The 23,945-nt window shown below is 51.0% G+C and overlaps 1 protein-coding gene across 1 annotated transcript in view; it reads left to right on the top strand.

Annotated features, from left to right (window-relative positions):
* Positions 1–23,945, top strand: part of LOC146871932 (uncharacterized) — a 202,266-nt gene that overhangs the window by 23,511 nt on the left and 154,810 nt on the right. Inside the window, exons 3-4 of the mRNA XM_085649699.1 lie at positions 17,752–17,991; positions 19,665–19,753. Coding sequence (XP_085505825.1) covers positions 17,752–17,991; positions 19,665–19,753 — 329 coding nt within the window. The remainder of the gene's footprint in view (positions 1–17,751; positions 17,992–19,664; positions 19,754–23,945) is intronic.

Raw genomic sequence — 23,945 nt, forward strand, 5'->3', positions numbered from 1 at the left:
CCAGTGACCAGCGTGGCACCAGGTGGGTACCAGGCGATGTCGGGTGCAAACAGGAAGGAAGGTGTAGCTTGACTCTGCAGCCACGTGGTCCCTGAAGGTCGACGACGTCCAGGAGTCGAGTCACGAGCTGTCCCACGCAGGCTCTCGCTGTCGGCGGTGTCGGCGACTTGATCGAAGCAAACAAGCCTTGGCAAAAGCAATTGTTGTAGGCAAGGAGTTTAAGCTGATGGTTCTGACCAGCAAGGTCAGAGGAACGGCTCCTTTGGAGGGGAGCAAGGGCCAGTCTGGAGCAACCAGACCAGCGGTGTTTGTCGTAGATTTCGTTGCCAAGATGGCCACTAGCCAGCGGGCCAGCAACCGGTTAGGCGCGTCGAGTGGCAAAATGCAGAAGGGCCCCACGCAGATCGTGGAGATGCTGGAGGGCTCACCTTTGGTGCAGATGCTGCTCGAGGGTTGGGCTTCTCAGGACCCAAAGCACAACTTGGAGGGAGCCTCGGTTGTTGCACTTGTCAGCTTGTCGTAGTCGTTCCAAGATGGCTGGCTCCACGTGTCTCGGTGCCTCCACGGGTCTCCTCTTTTCAGGGACTGTGGATCGGGCGGTGAGAGGTCTGGAGGTCCAGGTCTTGTCAGTCTCTGGGCTCGGGCTCCGGCGGGAGGCGGCGGCAAAGCAGACGGTGATTCGCTGGATGGTGCTTGCGTTAGCAAGGTGGTCACTCCCTGACCACAGGGGAGATTTTCTTCAGTCTTCTGTGCAGCAGAATGTCGAAGTTCCCGTCTTCTTCTTAGTTTCAAGTTGATTCCAGGATGTCTGAAGTCTTAGGACACAGCTCCTACCTTTATTCGGATTCTAGGGGCCGGACTACCTGCTAGGTCCCTCCCTATGGGTGGGACCAGGAAGGGGGGTGGTTACACCCCCAATCCTTTGTCCAGCTCGCCCCAGGCCCGGGACTGGTGTGCCCCAGGACCGGTTTGAACTGGCATATGCACCGAGGCTCCTTGTGAGCCACAGGCATGTCTGGTTTCTTTCAAGCCCTACCTGACCAATACACAAAATCCTGTCTGGGGTGGTGCACGCACCTCCCCTGGCAGGAAACCCTTTGTCCACACCTCCCAAGCTGGAAGGACTCCCAGCAGCAGGAGGGCAGACTTGTGTCTGTGGTGGCAGCATCCATTTTGTGGAGCTGAGGCTATGTCTGATTTTACCCGGGTTTCAGGTACTGTACATGTCGTGTCCCTCTAGAAGGGTGGAATGCTAACCCCGTCGCCAGAATTGGCGAGGGGTTAGTATTCCAATTCGTATGACACCTTACTCGACATGTTTTGATAAAGCCAAACCAAAGATAGCATTTAACCGCGAGGTTCATAATGCACTTAAGAGTATATGGTATGACGATATCTGGAAACAGTAGAAGGAAGTTGTTCCGACCACTGCAGACAGGCTCAGCTCATGCCAGAGCACCATCTCACATGGAACCAAGCACTCTGCCTTCAGGATTGTTAAGGCCTGCCATAGGAGTGACTCATAGGTTACCAGGTGTCCCATTTAAGGTTAGGTAAAGGTATACTACACCTAAGTAAGAGGTGATTACACCAACTTACCCCAGCTGAGTGATCAGCCAGTTGTGTCAGATTGTTAGGCCAAGCCTGGGGTGGCATAATACATGCTGCAGCCCCTGGCAGGCCTTGGGTACACCAATGCCCTGGGTACCTAGTGTACACTGGTACAGGGGCTGACAGGGTGATCCACTTCCAATTGGTTATGCACCTAGGGTGCATAGTTTTAATTTAGTAGAGAGAACAGCAGGCTGGGGGTCTGATTGGCAGGCCCACAGCCTCAATATGTCAAAAACCAGTGAAGCAAAAAGCAAAAATTTGGGGTGACCATAGGATAGCAGACCCTACTCTCCTACACAACCCCCCCCCAAACGCTGGGACATTAAACTAGCCTTGACCAGTCTCGTCTTCATGTCCTAAGTGGAAGTACCTGGAGAGACCATCTGCATTCCCATGGTCAGTACCTGGCCGGTGCTCCACTGTAAAGTCCATCCCCTGTAGGGAAATGGACCACCTAAGCAGTTTGGGGTTTTCACCCTTCATCTGATTTAGCCACAAGAGGGGCTTATGGTCGGTCTGAATCTTGAAGTGAGTGCCAAACAAGTATGGCCTCAGCTTCTTCAGGGCCCACACCACAGCAAAGGCCTCCCTCTCAATAGCTGACCAATTCTTCTCTCTGGGGGTCAACCTTCTGCTAATAAAAGCAATGGGTTGGTCTTGACCATCTACATTAAGTTGTGACAGCACAGCTCCCACACCCAACTCAGAAGCATCTGTTTGGACAATAAACTCTTTGGAGTAGTCAGGACTTTTCAGGATAGGTGCAGAGCACATGGCCTCCTTCAGGTCATCAAATGCCTTTTGACAGCTTACTGTCCACTGAACCTTTTTGGGCATCTTCTTGGATGTCAGATCATTAAGAGGAGTCACAATGGACCCATAGTTCTTAACAAACTTCCTGTAATACCCAGTCAAGCCCAAGAAAGCTCGAACTTGAGTCTGGGTGGTTGGAGGGGACCAATCCTTGATGGACTGTATCTTACTCTCCAGTGGTTGAACTTGGCCCCCACCTACAAGGTGGCCCAAATACACAACCTTACTCTGCCCTATCTGGCACTTAGTAGCCTTGATAGTGAGGCCTGCCCTTTGCAGAGCCTCAAGAGCCTTCTTCAGGTGGATCAGGTGATCCTCCCAGGTGGAACTAAAGACAGCAATGTCATCAAGATATGCTGCGCAAAAGTCATCCAACCCAGTAAGGACTTGGTTCACCAGCCTTTGGAAGGTGGCAGGTGCATTCTTCAGACCAAAGGGCATCACCACAAACTGATAATGCCCACCTGGGGTTGAGAATGCTGTTTTGGCCTTAGACTCCTCAGCTAATCTGATTTGCCAATAGCCAGCTGTCAAGTCAAATGTGCTCAAAAACTTTGCAGAAGCTAGTTTGTCTATGAGCTCATCTGCCCTTGGAATAGGGTGTGCATCTGTCCTGGTGACAGCATTGAGTCCTCTGTAATCCACACAGAACCTCATCTCTCTCTTGCCATCTTTGGTGTGAGGTTTGGGGACCAGAACCACTGGGCTAGCCCAGGGGCTCTCTGAGGGTTCAATGACACCTAATTCCAGCATTTTATGTACCTCAGCCTTTATACAGTCCCTGACGTGGTCAGGTTGTCTGTAAAGTTTGTTCTTTACAGGCAGACTGTCACCAGTGTCCACAACATGGGTACACCAGTCAGTTTGACTAGGTATCAAGGAAAACATATGTGAAAATGATTGTAGAACCTGTCTACATTCAGTCTGCTGATGGGCAGTGAGGTTGCCTCCAAGGGTCACTCCTTCAACTGAGCCATCTTCAGGGTTCTGAGACAACAGGTCTGGGAGAGGGTCACTCTCTTCCTCCTGTCCCTCATCTGTAGCCATGAGCAAGCCCATGTCTGCCCTGTCAACATATGCTTTAAGCCTGTTAACATGGAGTACCCTGTGGGGACTCCTGGGAGTTCCTAGGTCCACCAAGTAGGTGACCTCTCCCTTCTTTTCCAGGATTGTATGGGGTCCAGACCATTTGTCTTGGAGTGCTGCTGGGGCCACTGGCTCCAACACCCATACCTTCTGTCCTGGCTGATACTCAACCAAGACAGCCTTTTGGTCATGCCAAGCTTTCTGTAAGGCCTGGCTTGCCTCAAGGTTTTTAGATGCCTTCTCCATATACTCAGCCATCCTGGAGCGGAGACCAAGTACATAGTCCACTATGTCTAGCTTAGGCTTTTTGAGAGGTAACTCCCATCCTTCCTTCACCAAACACAGTGGGCCTCTCACAGGGTGCCCAAACAACAATTCAAAGGGGCTGTAGCCAACTCCTTTTTGTGGGACCTCTCTGTAAGCAAACAGAAGGCAGGGTAGAAGGATGTCCCATCTTCGCCTGAGCTTTTCAGGTAATCCTTTGATCATACCCTTTAGGGTCTTGTTGAATCTCTCAACAAGCCCATTGCATTGTGGGTGATAAGGGGTGGTGAACTTGTAGTTGACACCACATTCCTTCCACATAGCTGTTAAGTATCCTGACATAAAGTTGGTACCTCTGTCAGATACTACCTCCTTAGGAAACCCCACTCTGGAGAATACTCCCAGCAGGGCCCTGGCCACAACAGGAGCTGTAGTGGTCCTAAGGGGAATTGCCTCTGGATACCTGGTGGCATGATCCACTACCACCAGTATAAATCTGTGCCCAGATGCAGTGGGAGGATCCATGGGACCCACTATGTCTATTCCCACTCTTTCAAAGGGAACCCCCACCACAGGTAGTGGTATCAGGGGGGCCTTTGTTGTGCCACCTGATTTGCCACTGGCTTGGCAGGTAACACAGGAGCGACAAAACTCCTTTGTATCTTCATTCATATGAGGCCAGTGAAAGTGAGGGACAAGTCTGTCCCAGGTCTTGTTCTGGCCTAGGTGTCCTGCTAAAGGAATATCATGGGCCAAGGTAAGGAGGAAGCCCCTAAATTGCAGAGGTATAACCAACCTCCTGGTTGCACCAGGCTTGGGGTCTCTAGCCTCTGAATAAAGGAGCCCTTCATCCCAATACACTTTATGGGTACCTTGAGCATTCCCAGCAGCCTCAGCAGCAGCCAGCTGTCTGAGGGGTTCAAGAGAGGGACAGGATAACTGAGCCTGCCTCAAGTCAGCCCTTGAAGGTCCCCCTGTCCCCAGAAACTCAACCTGATCAGGTTCAAGCTCTTCAGGGACAGTTCCTTCAGGGTCCTCTAGATCAGCTTCCTGGGAAGGCTGATCATCACTCTGAGGCAGGGGGGAAGGCACAGCCTTGACCCTCCTGTTCTTCTTCTTGGTAGGTACTTGGTCCATTGTTCCAGGATCCAAGACCTGAGGTTCAGTGAGGCACTTTTTGGCCTGTGACCTGGTCACAGCAAGGACATGTGATGATATACCTAACATCTCTGCATGAGTCCTGTACTCCACTTCTGACCATAGAGAACTCTCTAGGTCATTGCCCAACAAACATTCTACTGGGAGGTCTGCACTAACCACAACCCTTTTGAGGCCAGTTACCCCTCCCCATGAGAAGTTAACAACTGCCACACTATGTGAAGTAGTGGCATTGCTGGCATTGGTCACCAGGTAGTTCTCACCTGGTATGTACTGTCCAGGATCCACAAAGCCTGGTGTCACCATAGTGACACTGGCACATGTGTCCCTGTAGGCTTGAGCCACTTTGTCATTAATTAAAGGAGTCTGTCTGTACTTGCCCAGGTTACTGGGGCTCACAGTCAGGGACAAATCAATGTCCCCATCACAGATCAAGACTGCCTGTGTAAGGGTTCTGTCTAAGTCAGAATCTCCTTCAGTTCCCATAGTGATTCCCACTACACCCTTTGTCTGGGGACCAACACTGCTAACAGTAGTACTGGGAGCAGGTGCCTTAGGGGCAACAGTGTTGGGGGCTCCACCCTTTTTGCAATCACTAGTCCAGTGAGTTGTATTTTTACAATGATTGCACCAGGGTTTCTTCTGACCTTCTTTCTTCTTCTTGGACTGTTGGGACCCACCCTCCTTAGCAGTAGTTTGGGGCCCTGTTGAAGACTTCTGGTCTTTAGGTTTCTGATCTCCACCCTTTTGGTCTGTTTTCTTCTGATCACCCCCTTGGCCCTGGTTCTGGTTCTTTTGCTTAACCCTGGTTCTGACCCATTTGTCTGCCTTCTTTCCCAATTCTTGGGGAGAGGTCAGATCAGAGTCAACCAAGTGTTGATGCAGTTGCTGGTTTTGACAGTTATTTAAAATCTGTTCTCTCATCATCAAATTATACAATCCTGTAAAATCAGATACCTTACTTCCCAGCAACCAACCCTCCAAAGCCTTAGTGGCACATTCAATGTATTCAGACCAGTCCTGAGTCTGTGTCTTTTGGGTGTCTCTGAACATTAACCTGTACTGCTCAGTGGTTAAGCCTAACCCATCAACTAGAACACTCTTCAGGACTCTGTAGTTTCTGACATCCTCTTCTCTAACAGTGAGGAGTCTGTCTCTGCCTCTTCCTTCAAAGGAGAGCCAGAGGATTGCTGCCCACTGATCTTCAGGAACCTGCTGTACTTTGCAGGCTCTCTCAAGAGCAGTTATCCACTTGTGGATGTCATCCCCACTTTTGTAGGGGGGCACAACCTTAGACAGGTTTCTATTGTCGAAAACCCTATCTTTGTCCTTAGGGACAATGCTGCCACCAGTGGGTATAGACCCACTCTCTTTATGCTGTCTAGCCTTGCTAAGTTTCTCTTCCATCAGGGCTACTTCTAGCTCCTGCTTCCTGATCCTCAGCTGGGCCTCTTGCATCTTGGCCTCATGTTCCCTCCTCTGAGGGGTGGTCATCCTTCTCCTGGAGTGACCTTGAGAGCCTCTAGAGCCATGGGAAGCATTGGAGTCACCTGAGCGATTCCTTTGCCTTCCCAGCCCTGTGTTAAGTCCACTGGGGAGATCCAGTGGGTTGAACCCACTGTCAGTCCCCAATAGCCTTGGTTTAGCTGGGCCAAGTATAACACTTGGCACTGGGCTAGTTCTCCCTTCATCCTCACTACTGTCAGTATCCTTTTCACTCTCATCCTCTGTGGTAGGCATCCCATCTAAGGGGTGACTATTGGGAAGGGGTACTTCAGTGGCATCTTTAGAAGGGGGGCCTCCTGTTCCTGTCCCTAAGGGGGCTAACTGGGAAGCTTTCTTGAGTGCTCTCTGATTCTCATCATTCTGTAAGAGCTCTCTGAGCTCAGCAGAGTTTGGGTTCTTGGGCTGTTTAAGGCCTCTAAGAGTTGCCAAATGCCTGAGCTCATTCTGATTAAGGGTAGCAAAGCTGGATGGTGCCCTCTGGGGGTCACTCTCAACAGAGATGGGTACAGTGGACCCCTCTGCCCCGGCCATTGCTCTTAAGTGTGGGTGGATGTGTTGCAATCTACCTACACTTGGGTTTACCTACTAAACCTATCTAGTAGTTGTAGTCAGGGTGTGCTACTCCCTTTGCTCTACAACAACTAAGTTCAGTAGAACTTATGTATATCTAATCTTGTTTTATATGTACCTACAGGTACCTATGTGATCTTTCAATTGGTAACCAAGAGATTACAATGGTAAAACACAGCAAGCTCAAATCCAACCGCTGCTCACCAATGTGAGAAGTTGGCCTGGTGTATGATGCTCACTAGTTAAAGTGATCACCTTGTACCATGCCAAGCAACCCTTATGGTGTGGTTGTAAGTCAACCTTTTCGGACTAGCTGCCCTAGTGGTAGCGTAGGCTAAGCAGTCTTTGAGGCTAAACTCGTGAAGCGTGTTAAGCCAGCTGTTTTACCAAATGCAACCCCCTTTTATACCAATGAAAGGACACCACACAGATATATATTCAAAATATATATGTATTTATTTATCAAAGTAACCCCTAGTCTCTTTATGAGCACAGGAGCACAAATCGTCAAACAAGATTATCACAGAATACACAGAAGTTGCACTTTATATGGATAGGCCCTGGTGGCCACTCGAACCATATACTAAAATAGTGGTATAAGTACCACGAACAGAAAAGGGAAAAGGCCTAAGGCCTCTAGAATCGCTGGGCCTACAAGGAGCTAACGTCAGTTAGTGACCAGGAGGTCCACGGGTGGCGTGTGCAGAGCAAATAGTCACACGCGTGCTCCCATAGGTTTCAATGGGTGCGTAAAAAGTACAAAGTTACTGCAAAGGAGATCTTCCGGGTTAACTAGGAACTTAAGATTTGGAACACAGGCACTAGAGATGTGTTACTACACTTGGGCACCGGAGTACCAGCTTTACCTCACCCACAGGAAGCAGGTGCATAGGCCTCAAAGTGCGTCGGGTTTCTTCTATCTGTTCCGTTGAGCTTGAAGACAAAGATGCTGCAGGCGGTCGGTCCGGGAGAGATGCAGTGGACCCAAGAGTGGATCGGAGATGTTGAAGACCTGTAAGCAGAGGGGACAGTGTTCACAGTCACTAGCCAGTGACCAGCGTGGCACCAGGTGGGTACCAGGCGATGTCGGGTGCAAACAGGAAGGAAGGTGTAGCTTGACTCTGCAGCCACGTGGTCCCTGAAGGTCGACGACGTCCAGGAGTCGAGTCACGAGCTGTCCCACGCAGGCTCTCGCTGTCGGCGGTGTCGGCGACTTGATCGAAGCAAACAAGCCTTGGCAAAAGCAATTGTTGTAGGCAAGGAGTTTAAGCTGATGGTTCTGACCAGCAAGGTCAGAGGAACGGCTCCTTTGGAGGGGAGCAAGGGCCAGTCTGGAGCAACCAGACCAGCGGTGTTTGTCGTAGATTTCGTTGCCAAGATGGCCACTAGCCAGCGGGCCAGCAACCGGTTAGGCGCGTCGAGTGGCAAAATGCAGAAGGGCCCCACGCAGATCGTGGAGATGCTGGAGGGCTCACCTTTGGTGCAGATGCTGCTCGAGGGTTGGGCTTCTCAGGACCCAAAGCACAACTTGGAGGGAGCCTCGGTTGTTGCACTTGTCAGCTTGTCGTAGTCGTTCCAAGATGGCTGGCTCCACGTGTCTCGGTGCCTCCACGGGTCTCCTCTTTTCAGGGACTGTGGATCGGGCGGTGAGAGGTCTGGAGGTCCAGGTCTTGTCAGTCTCTGGGCTCGGGCTCCGGCGGGAGGCGGCGGCAAAGCAGACGGTGATTCGCTGGATGGTGCTTGCGTTAGCAAGGTGGTCACTCCCTGACCACAGGGGAGATTTTCTTCAGTCTTCTGTGCAGCAGAATGTCGAAGTTCCCGTCTTCTTCTTAGTTTCAAGTTGATTCCAGGATGTCTGAAGTCTTAGGACACAGCTCCTACCTTTATTCGGATTCTAGGGGCCGGACTACCTGCTAGGTCCCTCCCTATGGGTGGGACCAGGAAGGGGGGTGGTTACACCCCCAATCCTTTGTCCAGCTCGCCCCAGGCCCGGGACTGGTGTGCCCCAGGACCGGTTTGAACTGGCATATGCACCGAGGCTCCTTGTGAGCCACAGGCATGTCTGGTTTCTTTCAAGCCCTACCTGACCAATACACAAAATCCTGTCTGGGGTGGTGCACGCACCTCCCCTGGCAGGAAACCCTTTGTCCACACCTCCCAAGCTGGAAGGACTCCCAGCAGCAGGAGGGCAGACTTGTGTCTGTGGTGGCAGCATCCATTTTGTGGAGCTGAGGCTATGTCTGATTTTACCCGGGTTTCAGGTACTGTACATGTCGTGTCCCTCTAGAAGGGTGGAATGCTAACCCCGTCGCCAGAATTGGCGAGGGGTTAGTATTCCAATTCGTATGACACCTTACTCGACATGTTTTGATAAAGCCAAACCAAAGATAGCATTTAACCGCGAGGTTCATAATGCACTTAAGAGTATATGGTATGACGATATCTGGAAACAGTAGAAGGAAGTTGTTCCGACCACTGCAGACAGGCTCAGCTCATGCCAGAGCACCATCTCACATGGAACCAAGCACTCTGCCTTCAGGATTGTTAAGGCCTGCCATAGGAGTGACTCATAGGTTACCAGGTGTCCCATTTAAGGTTAGGTATAGGTATACTACACCTAAGTAAGAGGTGATTACACCAACTTACCCCAGCTGAGTGATCAGCCAGTTGTGTCAGATTGTTAGGCCAAGCCTGGGGTGGCATAATACATGCTGCAGCCCCTGGCAGGCCTTGGGTACACCAATGCCCTGGGTACCTAGTGTACACTGGTACAGGGGCTGACAGGGTGATCCACTTCCAATTGGTTATGCACCTAGGGTGCATAGTTTTAATTTAGTAGAGAGAACAGCAGGCTGGGGGTCTGATTGGCAGGCCCACAGCCTCAATATGTCAAAAACCAGTGAAGCAAAAAGCAAAAATTTGGGGTGACCATAGGATAGCAGACCCTACTCTCCTACAATGACCTTTTGTACAGCGAACAGAAGTCGGTGGAGCTAGGGTCCGGCCGGGTGCTGGTGGTACCCCTACGCTTCCGAAACCTCCTCCTGGGTTTGGCCCACGACATCCCCCTCGCAGGCCACTTGGGCCAGGACAAAACGTACAGTCGCCTCGTGACTCACTTCTACTGGCCCAGAATGAAAGCAGATGTAGAAGCCCACTGCAAGTACTGCCCCACGTGCCAGGCCAGTGGGAAGAGCGGAGGAAAGCGCAAGGCTCCCCTCCAACCCTTCCCTGTCATCAGTACCCCTTTTGAGCGGGTCGGGATCGACATTGTAGGACCTCTGGACCCCCCAACTTCCCAAGGGCACCGGTTCATCCTCGTCCTGGTGGACCATGCCACCCGTTACCCTGAGGCCATCCCCCTGCGCACCGTCACAGCCCCCGTGGTGGGCCGGGCGTTCATGGGAATCTTCTCCCGCATGGGTTTTCCCCGCGAGGTCGTGAGCGATCGCGGTACCAACTTTATCTCCCGATACATGAAGTCCTTATGGCAACAATGCGGGGTGTCCTATAAGTTCACCACCCCGTACCACCCCCAAGGAAACGGCCTGGTAGAGCGGTTCAACCGGACTCTGAAGGGGATGATCGCGGGCCTGGAAGAGCCCCTCCGGCGTAAGTGGGACATCCTGCTCCCCTGCCTCCTATTCGCATACCGAGAAGTTCCCCAGAAATCCTTGGGGTTCAGCCCCTTTGAGTTACTCTACGGGCACCCCGTCAGAGGGCCCCTCAGCCTGGTCAAGGAAGGCTGGGAGGCGGCGCCCCGAGGCCCCCCCCCCCCCCCGAGATGTGTTCCGTTACGTCCTGACCCTCCGAAATCAGACTAGGAGGTTCCGAGAGATGGCCGAGGCCAACCTGGAGGCGAGTCAGGAGGAGATGAAGCGCTGGTACGACCAGAACGCCACTCTGGTCGAGTTTCAGCCGGGCCAGCAGGTATGGGTCATGGCCCCCGTGAAACCCTGCGCCCTCCAGGATAAATGGACCGGGCCCTTCAAAGTGGTTGAGCGGAAGAGCCAGGTCGCGTACTTGGTGGACGTCCAGTCCCCCCGGGACCCCCTCCGGGTCCTCCACGTGAACCGCCTCAAGCCTCACTTTGTGCGGACGGAGCTGAGCCTCCTACTGGCCACTGATGACGGATCCGAGGAGGAGTCAGATCCTCTCCCTGATCTCCTGTGCACCAAAGAGAAGGACGGCTCCGTAGAGGGAGTGAACCTCTCCCCGTCTCTCACTCCCCAGCAACGTGAGGATTGCCGCCAGCTCCTAGGGCAGTTTTCGGACCTCTTCTCCCTGGTCCCTAAGGTCACCGACTGGTGTGTCCACGATGTGGATACCGGGGACAGCCCGCCAGTGAGACACCGGGCCTACCGGGTCCCTGATCGGGTCCGGTCCTGTATCCCAGCCGAAGTCTCGAAAATGTTGACCCTAGGCGTGATCGAACCCTCAGACAGCCCCTGGGCCAGCCCCGTGGTCCTGGTCCCAAAAGCAGCTGCCCCCGGGGTCGCACCGGAACTCCGCTTCTGCGTGGACTACCGGGGACTCAATGAAGTCACCCGAGCCGATGCCCACCCCATTCCCCGAGCCGACGAGCTCATTGACCGGCTCGGGGCTGCTCGGTTCCTCAGCACCTTCGACCTCACCTGCGGCTACTGGCAAATTGCGCTCACAGAGGGAGCCAAGGAGCGGTCCGCCTTCTCCACCCCGGATGGGCACTATCGCTTTCGCGTGATGCCCTTCGGGATGAAAAATGCCCCGGCCACCTTCCAGCGACTGGTAAATAGAGTCCTGGCCGGGCTGGAAAAATTCAGTGCGGCATATCTCGACGATATCGCAGTTTTTAGCTCCGAATGGAGCGAGCACCTCCAGCACCTCCGGAGGGTGCTGACCGCCCTGCACCAGGCAGGCCTCACCGTGAAAGCCAGCAAGTGCCAGATTGGGCAAGGTTCGGTAACCTACCTGGGGCACCAGGTCGGAAGCGGGCAGGTCGCCCCCCTACAGCCCAAAATCGACGCCATCCTAGCCTGGGAACCCCCCACGACCCAAACGGAGGTCTGAGCCTTCCTGGGCCTCACAGGCTACTACCGGAGATTCATCCGGAATTACGGCAGCCTGGTCGGTCCCCTCACGGGACTCACGTCCAAAAAGCAGCCCAAGAAGGTAAAGTGGTCCCCTGCCTGCCAAGAGGCGTTCGAGGCCCTGAAAGCAGCCATGTGTACTGCCCCCGTCCTACAGGCCCCCGACTACTCCAAAGAGTTTGTAGTACAAACTGATGCCTCCGAGCATGGCATCGGGGCAGTCCTCTCCCAGGTAAATGACCAAGGCCTCGACCAGCCCATAGCCTTCCTCAGCCGAAGGCTATTGCCCAGGGAACAGGGATGGAGCACCATCGAGCGCGAGGCGTTCGCCATAGTCTGGGCCCTCAAGAAACTACGCCCTTACCTGTTCGGCACCGATTTCAAGGTCCAAACCGACCATCGCCCCTTGCGATGGCTCATGCAGATGAGAGGAGAAAACCCCAAGCTACTGCGGTGGTCAATCTCCCTCCAGGGGATGGATTTCACCGTGGAACACAGCCCTGGGACTGACCACGCCAACGCCGATGGCCTCTCCCGGTTCTTCCGCCTCAGCGAAGAGAACCCCCAAGAGGATAAGTAGTTCTCTCCGGCTTTCAGCTGGGGGGGGACGCGTGTTAGACCCGGCCCTCGTAACATAGCTAGACCTGACCCCTGCACCTCACACCAGCCCCCAAACCCACGGCCTAGCTGATTCTTCCCACCAGAACTCACACGCACCCAACCCAGACTTCCCGTCCGTGGCCTTCCTCCTTTCGGCCACACCGGGCCCGCGTGCCCACTTCATGCAACAAGATGGCCGCCCAGCCCCAGCGCGACCCTGGCCTAGAGGCGCCACTCCGGCTGGAGAACATCGCGCTCCCCCTGGGATGAGAGAGGGAGGAGCAGTTTCTATCACACCTCTGCGCTTCCCTGGGAAGGTGGGTTTCGATCGACCTGCCGGCCTCCCCGAGGGTTGGCTCCACGCCTGCTGGGTGTCTGGGACTCCTCCCGACCCGGCCCTGGAAGGATCAAAGGACAATGGCAGGAAACCCCAACAAGCGACCCCCAGGTGACAAGACCCCTGCCTGCACAGACTCCGGACATCAAAGAGGAGTCGCCCTATAACAAGGGGTGCTCTGGGACTGTCCGGCAGATTCACCTTGGAAACACCTGAGCCCTGCTGAGTGACTCGCGGCTCCCTGAAGATCGTAAGACCTCCGAACTTGTGCTTGAGCCCTGCTGAGTGACTCGCGGCTCCCTGAAGATCGTAAGACCTCCGAACTTGTGCTTGAGCCCTGCTGAGTAACTCGCGGCTCCCTGAAGATCGTAAGACCTCCGAACTTGTGCTTGAGCCCTGCTGAGTGACTCGCGCCTCCCTGAAGATCGTAAGACCTCCGAACTTGTGCTTGAGCCCTGCTGAGTGACTCGCGCCTCCCTGAAGATCGTAAGACCTCCGAACTTGTGCTTGAGCCCTGCTGAGTGACTCGCAGCTCCCACAGACTCTCGTGGTCCCGCCGGACCCCACGACGACAAGCGTATCCCCCAGCTCGAGGATTGTGAGCTGTGCGCCGGGTACGCTCCTGCATTTGATTCCTAACCCCAAAGACTGTCCCGCTACCTCCTAACCCCCCTCCAAGACCTTGTGAGCCCGCGCTCTACTTGTATATATTTTGCCTTGCGGATCATAAAGATCCTACCACTCGATCTGATAAAGATTTGCTCTTAAGAACTCCTCGTGTGGTGTCTCTCTGTCGTGTGGTGCCGAGTGTACGATCCTAGAAGCGAGGTTCCTCCCCTGAGGAGTCTCCCGCCAGTGCCCGGCTACGATACTTCGAGGGTGGGTCTCAGGGCAGTCAGGGCCCCCTCCGGGCCCCTCTGAGGTCGCCTTCTAACACACATATACTACTCATTAATATGCGTACAGATTTTAGTTATAAAAGTTATTTAGCCATGCAAATAGCAAATCCCATGTGTAGTTTAAGTTTTAATAATGTTGATTAGTAGCCATGCAATACTCGTTTAATAATATTATAGTAAATAGATTATATAATTTGTATTTTCATGCATGAATAGAGGAGGTATACAACATTTTGCACTACCTGCTCCATCACCGCCAAGGATAAGTCATATGACGTAGCCATATCTATGGAACCAATAAGGGAGTACGTCAGCTCTTTCAATGTTCTACCCTTGATGAAACCCTTCTGGTCTTCCTGAACTAAGTGTGACATAACCCTATTCAACCTGCTTGCTATAATTTTAGCAAAAAGTTTATAGTCTGCATTTAGTAAAGAAATGGGCCTGTATGAATCCACACTTTTTAATGACTTCCCTGGTTTGGGTTTTAAAGTTATATTGGCCTCATTCCAAGAAGGCGGCAAAGAAGCATCTAACAAAAAAACCTCATTAAATATCTGCCTCAAAATAGGTGTTAAAACACCAACTAGCCCTGGCGCCTCCCCCTTTTGCCTCCTCTCATAACCTCCTCAACCTCCTCATTAGATATCTCTTGATTTAAAATATCCTTTAGATCGTCTGACAAAGGATCCATATGTTCCATCCATTTCAACACATCCTGTTCTTTAACAACCAAGTTTTCCTTATAAACCTTCCCAAAATGACTATGAAATGCTGCAGCAATTCCTTTACTATCGGTGAGCACCCTGTCCGTCTCTTCACTTTTTATTTCTTTAATCAAATTTCGTACATGATCGCTTTTTACCTTCCAGGCTAGTAATTTGCTACAGCCTTCACCGTATTCAAAATGTGCTAGCTGACTGACTTCCCACTTCTCCTTAACTTTATCTCTCAAAACTCCTAATAAATTTGCTTTTAGATCCGATATCTCCTCTATCTTTTTTTCACTAGCCATCCTATTTCCTGCATCCACTAAACCTGCTTCGAACTTTCGAATCTGCTCTTCCAAAGCTGACACCCTACTATAATATGATCGCCTTTTTCTTGCTGCCAAGGCTCCTAATCCACCTCTTAAATAAGCCTTGTATGCGTCTCAAACGCTCCCAGTTTTTGCTGAACCCAGGTTTCTTTCGAAAAATTCCTTTGTTTCCTCCTTTAAGGCTGTCTCCTCTTCTACCAGTATCGTACGATCCAACCTCCAGACTGTACTCGTTGTACCATCTCCTACTATCATCCGGAGAAGGATAGCTGAATGGTCAGATAAGTGCACTCCAATATGTTCAACTTCCAGAACTGAATCCTTCACCATCCGGTCCACCAGAATATAATCTATCCATGACTTATGCTTATATTTTTTATTATAAAACGTAAAACCTAACTGCTGGCCAAACTTACACCTCCATATATCATACAGACCCCACTGTTTAATCAGCAATCTAACTCTATTCGACAATTTGGGTTCACTGCCGCTCTATTATTCCCAGACCTATCTAGTTTATAATCCAGGCCTGTATTGAAATCACCTGCCAAAATGGTCTGACCAGAAAAACTCAAAAGCTCTTTAGCTAATTCATCCAATGGACCAATGTCATCCTGATTTGGACCGTAGTATCCCACCATAACAAAACCCTGCCCAAAACATTTCAATTTAACTATCAGCCACCTCCCTGCTACACTTGAAGCCTTACCTTCTATTGAGATATTCAAACCTTGCTTAACTAATAATACAACCCCTTTAGTTACTGCTGTCTGCCGTGTAAACACTGCATGGGCAGCCCATCTTTGTGCTGAAAAAATCTTCCTACTCTCTTCCTCCGTCAAGTGTGTCTCCTGTAAGATAATAATTTGTGCAGGTCACTCCTTCAATTACTTCATTATCATGTCTCTCCTTCGCTTTACACGGAGACCATTTACGTTCCATGACAAAACTTTCAACTCGTTTAATCTAAGCCCCACTCATCTCCTTAAGAACCCATGCAACATAGATTCAACAGCAGCAACAATACATCTGAGGCATTTTTCCTACATTTCCCCCCTACCACTCCCTCTCCCTCCTCAAGAAAACCATAACCCACCCTATCCTGGAAAACCCTAACCGACAACCCATGACAAAAGCCCTATGAGTGGCCCTTCGGCGTGCAGTGCAGCAACCTTAATACAATCGTGCGAAGCAAATCACAAAACACCCTTAGTAGCTCATAGTATTCGTTTAAACAACAACATACTTCACAATTCCCCAGACTGACATTGATCGAGGAACTTATCCACATGATCTACAAAGCGAAAGGAGTGCATCTTATTATTCAACATTACTTTCAGTAGAGCTGGAAATTTCAATTGAACCGAAGCACCCAGTTTCCTTAACGGCTCAATCCTCTTCCCTAACTCCCATTGCCTATTAGCGGTTACTGTTGATAAGTCTGATCTTACTTCAATCTCTACTCCGTCCACCTTCAGAACTTTCTCTTTTAAGGCCTTCGCTAAAATCTTCTCCTTCAAAGTGTAATTGAGAAAATTTACCAGAATTCTCCTTGGTTTAACACGATTAGAGTTCAGCCTGAAGGGATCTCTGTGTACTCTCTGAATATCCCTAGAGATTTCTTCCTCTGTCTCCTCAAGTTGTAACTCACTCTTCAACAAATAAACCACAAAACTTTTAACATCTCTTCCTTCTTTACCCTCTGGAAGGTTTAGAATTTTTTAATTATTCCTTCTTTGAAAGTTCTCCAATCTCTCTACTCTTTCCTCATGCTCCCTTTCCTTAACCTTCAACCCCTCAATCTCCTTCCTGTTGGCCTTCATCTCCTCTCTAAGATCTCTGACTTCAACTTCCAATGTTAATGTTCAAGTACTCAGGTCATCCATCTTTTTCTCCAACCCCTCACATACAGCCCCTATACTTTCCTGATTTGCTTCCGAAATCTCAAATCTTTTCTTTATCTCAAGGTTAAGGTACATGAGCGTCGATATTATAGAAAGATCGCCCAACTGTGCGATTTCCCCCCCCCCCTGCTCTGACCCACTCCGTAGCTCACTCTGTGGACCCTTCGAGGTTACCACCCCTCCCCCTTCTTCAGAGAATAAAGTAGCTTCAGGGTCCGAACCAGCTCCTGAGATAGTTGAGCTAGCCCCATCCTGGACAGACACTGCCTCATCAGACATGTCTTCAGCCAATACTTGAAATCGATTTGGGCTCAAATGTGTGGCCCAATCAACCAAATTGATATCAGCAGCCTCCCCCTGACTTTTCTCAGCTCCTAACAAATCACTCACTTGTTGTTGCTGTAATTGCTTATTCTATCAGGGTACTAATGACCTTGTCGGAGATTCTCCCCTCAACACCAAAGTTTTTGGAAGCACTTTAAAATAAGACCCGAGGGATGATTTCACTTTTATCTTATGTTCTAGAGAGGACCCTCTAGCCATCTTTTTATGCACTTTAGTGCCCTTTGCAGAGCTTCTACTCTTAATCCTCACCTCCTTTACCTCTTTCTTGTTATTCTGCCGCTCTTTAGCAAAATCAGATGAGCCCTCTAGATCCTTACACACACTCTCTCCCCCTCTCACTGCACTTCTCAGAGTGTACCTAGAGATTCCCATTTTGCCCTCCTCCGCTCCCTCAACAACAGGTTTATAACAATTCCTACCGTTCCCCCAACCCGACTTCCTACCTTTATTGTAAAGCTCAGTATCCTTCCTAACTCCCTGCTCCTGTGCTGTGTACAGTGGAAGAGGGGGCTGTACCTTTAAACTTCCAACTGATGGAACCGGCTCCCCCGCACCCCTGCTGGAATCTCTCTCGCGAAAATCAGCACATCCTCCTCTTTCTCATCCAACCCCCTGAAAGAGAACCCGGACAGCAGCACGGCGTCCCTTGGCAACATCCGACGCCGCTCTTCCCCACGGCAGCTCCGCAGGACTTGCTGGCTCCTCCTCCTCCAGCCTCGCTGGGCTGTATTCGCTTCCCGGAGCCCTTGCCGCCATACAACGCTGAACAGCCCGACGCTACAGCCAGGTAATTCTTTTCGTCTGGAATATCAAGAAATAAAACACTTTTCCTCACAACCCTCCTTAGCGCTCCATATCACATCAAATATCGGTATTCCTCGCACGTATGTGCCGAAAAAATCACAAAATCACCACATGCCTCCGAGTGCACTCGCAGTCCGCCGCTAGCCTGCCGCCATGTTTTCCCTGACTTCGAAAACCTGTGCCTGGATTATGTATCAAATATGATATGACCATCTGTTGCTTGTCTGGGATGATAAAACTGTTGATATATAAATGTGAGGCATTGTAAGGGAATTATTTTGACTCCCCACAATTCTTTCCTTCCCCTTTGAAAAAGGCTGCATGTGCCACTAGCTTTATGTCTAACTGGCACTGCAATACACCTTTCTAGCTGAAGAACAGCTGTACCTATGGTTTGTGAGATGGGGATCAAGTTATTTCTATTTGTGCCCAACTATTTATCCCAATGCACACATTTTTTTAGTTCTGTCACTTATCATATACCTGTAAGAAATCAGTAATTTCCGTTTAGAGTTGGAAACTGAGCAGACGGGTTGCAGGTTATGTCTGTTAGATTGCCTATAGTTGTACATTGACCAATCCTGTACATTCAATTATGTACTTCGGGAATGTGTAGAATGCAAGGGCTTTATTGCCCACATGTCTCGGCTCTAACAGTTTAAATTAATCTGGGCAAGTCATGAAGATGAACTCATGTCATGTGTTTTGGTGCTGCAGATCCAGCACGGGTTTCTTCATGTTGCTGGGCAAGAAGGTGCTTGCATTGGATTTTTTTGTCTTTTATCTTACTTTGATAGTGACTCAGATTTAATGGTCATCTGTGTGAGCTCTCTATTGCAGCACAGAACAATTCCATCTCTACCATTGCCTTTGCTACGCTTCCTCTCAGGGCCCTTCTTATTGGTATATCTTTGGTCATCTCTCTTCATCTCTAGCCTCCTCTCACCTGCCCTTCTTCATAATACACTCTCCAAGATCCACTTTCACTTAGCAGTGTTGGAAACTGAAACTTGATTGAATCCAGGTATAACTGCTGTAGTCCTAAATAGATCTAAACTGCCATGTTCTGACAGCTGAATTTTGACCAGAGTGAATAGTTTAAATGCTCCAAGTGAGTAGAGCAGTTGTCATGCCCCTGGGTTAGGAGGAGTTTGGTGGTCCCAAACTGTTAAATTTTTGTTCAGGATGAATTCAGATGAATCTTCAAGCTCTTTTGTTTTCTGATAAAGAAGATTGAAGCTGACTGTCCAATAACATATAAGAGAAACGCTCAGGCCCAAATACGATTTACCTTTGTCTGCTATTGGCTTGTGGTATTCCCAAAGAAGGGGAAGTTGGCTCTCTGTTGCGTCATGAATGGTTGTTTGACTGATGGTACTGGGTTCAGATTGGCTCTTTACAGCTTTTCCTGTCAGTAGAACTTCCTTTTGATTCTCAATTGCTTGCTTCTAGTGAGTGGTGGTTGCTTGTATTTGGCTTCTTACATTTTATACTCTGAGCACGGCTTTCACGTACTTGCCTTCTTATTGCTTATTAATTAGTTGTGTATTGTCAAGTAGGGGCGTTGCTTCTTTGGAGTATAATTTTTGTTTTACTTTGAAGTGAATAACTGCCTTCATTCAGATTACCTTTAATAAATGTTCTCCTTCATTTTAGGAAGCAGCAGTAATGACAGCGATGAAGAGGCAAGTGCAGTTATACGAAAAAAGAGAAAGCAGGGGGGAGCGAACCCCATGATACAAAGGGTAAGCTGAGTTTAGTTTAGAAGTTGGTCTGAATCTATTGTATTCATTTTCTTTTTCAGGAGTTTTGGTCAGCTTATGATGATTTCCACCTCAATCGTTTTACTCGCTTTTTCCGGTAGTCTGGTTGACTTTCATCTTCTGTGGGTGGGTAGATTGGAGTTGTTTGACTTGGCCCTTTTCCCTGAATTTTTTTGTTTTTTAATGCATGTTAGATCAAATAATCAGTGTTAAGGTGCAGGTGCTCCCTTCTCCCAAGATGGCTGCCACAGGCCCCTGCTACTGCAGAGTGGTCTTCATTAGTAGCACCCTAGCTGCCAGGAGCTGGCTGAAACCCCACAACAATGTTGCGACACCAGCCCACCTTTTTTGTCCCATAGGTAGAATGGGGAAGCTCCTGGAATGTGCTGGAACCTTCTAGAAGGGAGGTGTGGTTTTTACTTTTGCCGCCTTGGATAGAGGTCACCTGACCTAGGGCTACTTAAGTGAGGGAGGGAGCTTTTTCTAGTCAGTTGGCCAGTGGGGTAAAGCAGAGCTGGAGAATCCACGCAGGAGTTTTAGGCGGTAGGGCCTAGCCAGGGACTTATGCCTCTGAGAGTGACAGGATTTAGGTGCTGCCTCTTAAGTGAGTGAGGGATCCTGGAAAGCCCACTGATCTTGCCCAGCAGTAGGAGGACCCAGGGAACCTCTGCCCAGCCTGACTAGGAAGAACCTAGTCGCCAACTCAATCCCTACCCCCCAGGAACAGAACCCCCCAATGGCGCCAGAGACATCTGCGCCATCAGGACTTCAGGTCACCCCTGAATGCAGAAACGGAATGCTGAAACCTCATGTCATGACGGCATGCTGAAACTGAATGCTGAGACCTCATGTCACGACTGCATGCTGAACCTGAATGCTGAGACTTCATGTCAGACCTGAACACTGAAACTTTATGCCAAAGCTGATTGCGGAACGGCTGGGGATCAACCAGGTACTAGCGCTGAGACCCCTGCGCTCCCTGACCTGGCCTGGGATCCCCGGCATCAATCCCCGTTGAGCGCGGAGCTCTCCCGCTTAATTTGACCCCCCCCCCTTCTGTGCGGGGACCAGAGCGCGCTCACTGCCGCGGCCCGGAAGCCTGAAGTGTGCCCCCTCATCACGTCGAGGCCTGCGGAGAAGCCCGGGGCCCTGTCGCTGCCGTTGCAGCTGCTGGCGAAGGTGTGTGAGGCCGTGGCCTGCCCCCGTCACGGAGGGATCTACTGCGGAGTCCGGAGCTGGGTCGGACGCCTCCAGACGTCGAGATAAAGGTAAGCCGGGAGGCTTGGGACGGACCCGGTGCGCCCCCTACAGACCGGGAGCAGCACCGCACCCTGAGACCCTGATTCCCCTCCGTGGGAGTTCCCCCCGTTCACCCAAGACTTTGACACCCCTCCGAGGGATTGCCCCTTTCCTCCAAGACTGTCGAGTAGCGTTGTGCCCCACGAACTGCACAGAAGTACTTGAGGCTTGCTTAGTACGAGTAGCGCCGTGTCCCACAAATCGCACAGAAGTGCCGGATGCTTGCCTATTACGAGTGGCGCTGTGTTGGTAGGCTCTGCTCGGAAGTGCTCAATGCTCAATTATTACGAGTCGCGCTATGTTCGCAGGCTCTGCTCCGAAGTGTTCAATGCTCAATTATTAAGAGTAGCGCTATGTTCGCAGGCTCTGCTCTGAAGTGTTCAATGCCTAGTTATTACGAGTAGCGCTAGGTTTATAGGCTCTGCTCACAAGGATTCAATGCGCCATTATCACGAGTAGCGCTGGGTTCTCTGTTCAAAGGTGTACAAGGCCTGACTGGTGCGAGTAGCGTGGTAATCACCCACTGAGGCGTTAAGGGTACCAGGGGGGCGGTAAGCCCGCAAAGTCTGCCCTGGGTCCCTACTAGTCCCCATGTGTGGCGCTATGATTCCCAGTCCTTACAACGGATGTTAAGGTATACGAGTGTGGCCTAGGGCCTCAGGGGGAATTGCTGGTGAATATAGCGCTGAGGTCATCAGGTACTGCCTACTGCACCGTTATGCAATATTGGTGAAACAGATGCTAACCTATGTGGAGAAGGCCATTGACCTCTAATGAACTGCATTTACCTCTAATGAACCGCATTTACATCTAATGAACTGCATTTACATCTAATGAACTGCATTTACATCTACCTGCTTAGATAAACTTGTTTGATTTTCACTGAACCTACGGTGTGGCGTCCATTATTGTGTGCGTTTCCTGCTTCAGGGGATGTGTGTGTTGTATGGTCGCTTTACACTCAAGCCTTTGGGTGCCCAGCCGCTCGAGTCACGTTACCCCCTTAGGGCTTGGTGACCCCAGGTCTTACAGGAGTGTTTGGCACCCATCTGCCCATCCCCTGGGGGTCAGAAAGCCCACCATACCTTAAAGAAAAAAAGAGAAACAGACTAGGATGTGGTGCCTGTTCTGGCACCTACAGCTTCCACCCCTGCGCACCACGCCGAAATCTGGGAGAGGCAGAATGGGGATAGGGGTTTAACCCCTTCTCTGCTGACCCATAACTAAAAATAACAGCTATTAAAATACAGGGCCAGAAATCATCTTCTATCTTCCCTGCTGCAGTGGTCACTAAGTTCCTCTGATTTGCCTATTCAAGTGGGGGGCATGATCTTATTTTTTCCACACCTCCTGGAACGCTGGAAATCCTCCATATTGAATTGATTGGTATTACAAACGTTCTGATTTTCTAGGCCGTGGAGCGGGTATCACCCTTATCGCTTAGAAATGATAATTGGGGGCAGAGGGGGTGTGGCTCTGGTCTTGCACTGAACTAGATGACAGAGTTTTAGTGTGACTCCCGTACTAGCTTAGCGATATTCCCTTCCATCATCCTGCTTCACTATCCGTACACTGGCATCATCGGACCCAGTGGGAAGTGCTTCTGAGGTCCATGGATTGGAGTGGGTCCTTTGACCCATGCTGTCGCTTGCGGAGGGGCCTTTGGGCGATTACGCCTCTCAAACTAGGAGTGCCTGCTCCCGGGATCAACAGAGCGCTAAGGCTTCCACTGAGGCTCGGCCGCTCACAGAGACCTCGAGAAACCAGCAGCGTAGGTTTATCCCACCCTGTAGTGAGCCGGAGGAGACCACCACTGTTAGAGGAGGACGTGCCGCCCAGACTTGCCTGCTGGGGCCCCACCACAAGGTACCTGCCCTGCTGTCCATGTGCTGGCTGGGCGTGCACCGAGGTCTGAGAATAAAGTGAGAACCTACGATTAGGTAGTGGTCCCAGCCCTACATAATTTATGTGAAGTTGGAAGGATGACCCCTCGTTGGAAGACAGGAGGGACTTTTGATTGTAATGCTGCACCATCGCGTGGTGCCTTCTTTAAGTCATGGACTGCCCCCGGCCCGGCTGCGACTGAGGGTGCAACTGTGGACATTATCCTGGCACATTGCAGTGTCTCTGGAGGAAGGGACTTGAGGTTTGTGGCTGCGTCCTGCTCAGGCCTGGTGGGCTGCTGATCCCCACTCGGACTACCATGGGTAAAGACAAACCACAGAGGCGGCTCCAACACAACAAATTGGGCACTTGTGGGACACCCCCGCGCCGCACGGCCACCTGCTGCTGCGTGTGCCCCTTGCTTCCTTGTGCCTCGCTGCTGCCTCGTTCCGGACTGCCGCCGCTGCGGTTGTTTTGACCTTTGTTTAACGCGAATTTGTGCCTGATTGTCTTTAACCCGTTTTTTCCCTTGTTTTGACCAATCTTTGTGCCTGTTTCGCTGTATTCCGTTTCCCCGTGTTTTGCCTCCTTCCCTGGTTGCCCGCCGCCCTCCGCCCTCCCTTCCCGCCAAACGCCGCTTTTCCCCGCCCTTTCTTGTATTCTGTACCCTCCCCGCTCCCGCCTCCCAGCTGCTCCGCCCACCCGCGCACTTGGCCTCAAAAGGCGACCGTGCGACGCAGGTGAGTGTGACCCACTTGTGGGACACCCCCGCGCCGCACGGCCACCTGCTGCTGCGTGTGCCCCTTGCTTCCTTGTGCCTCGCTGCTGCCTCGTTCCGGACTGCCGCCGCTGCGGTTGTTTTGACCTTTGTTTAACGCGAATTTGTGCCTGATTGTCTTTAACCCGTTTTTTCCCTTGTTTTGACCAATCTTTGTGCCTGTTTCGCTGTATTCCGTTTCCCCGTGTTTTGCCTCCTTCCCTGGTTGCCCGC

The sequence above is a fragment of the Triturus cristatus genome, chromosome 1_1 (genome assembly GCF_964204655.1).
Source record: "Triturus cristatus chromosome 1_1, aTriCri1.1, whole genome shotgun sequence".
Lineage (NCBI taxonomy): Eukaryota > Metazoa > Chordata > Amphibia > Caudata > Salamandridae > Triturus > Triturus cristatus.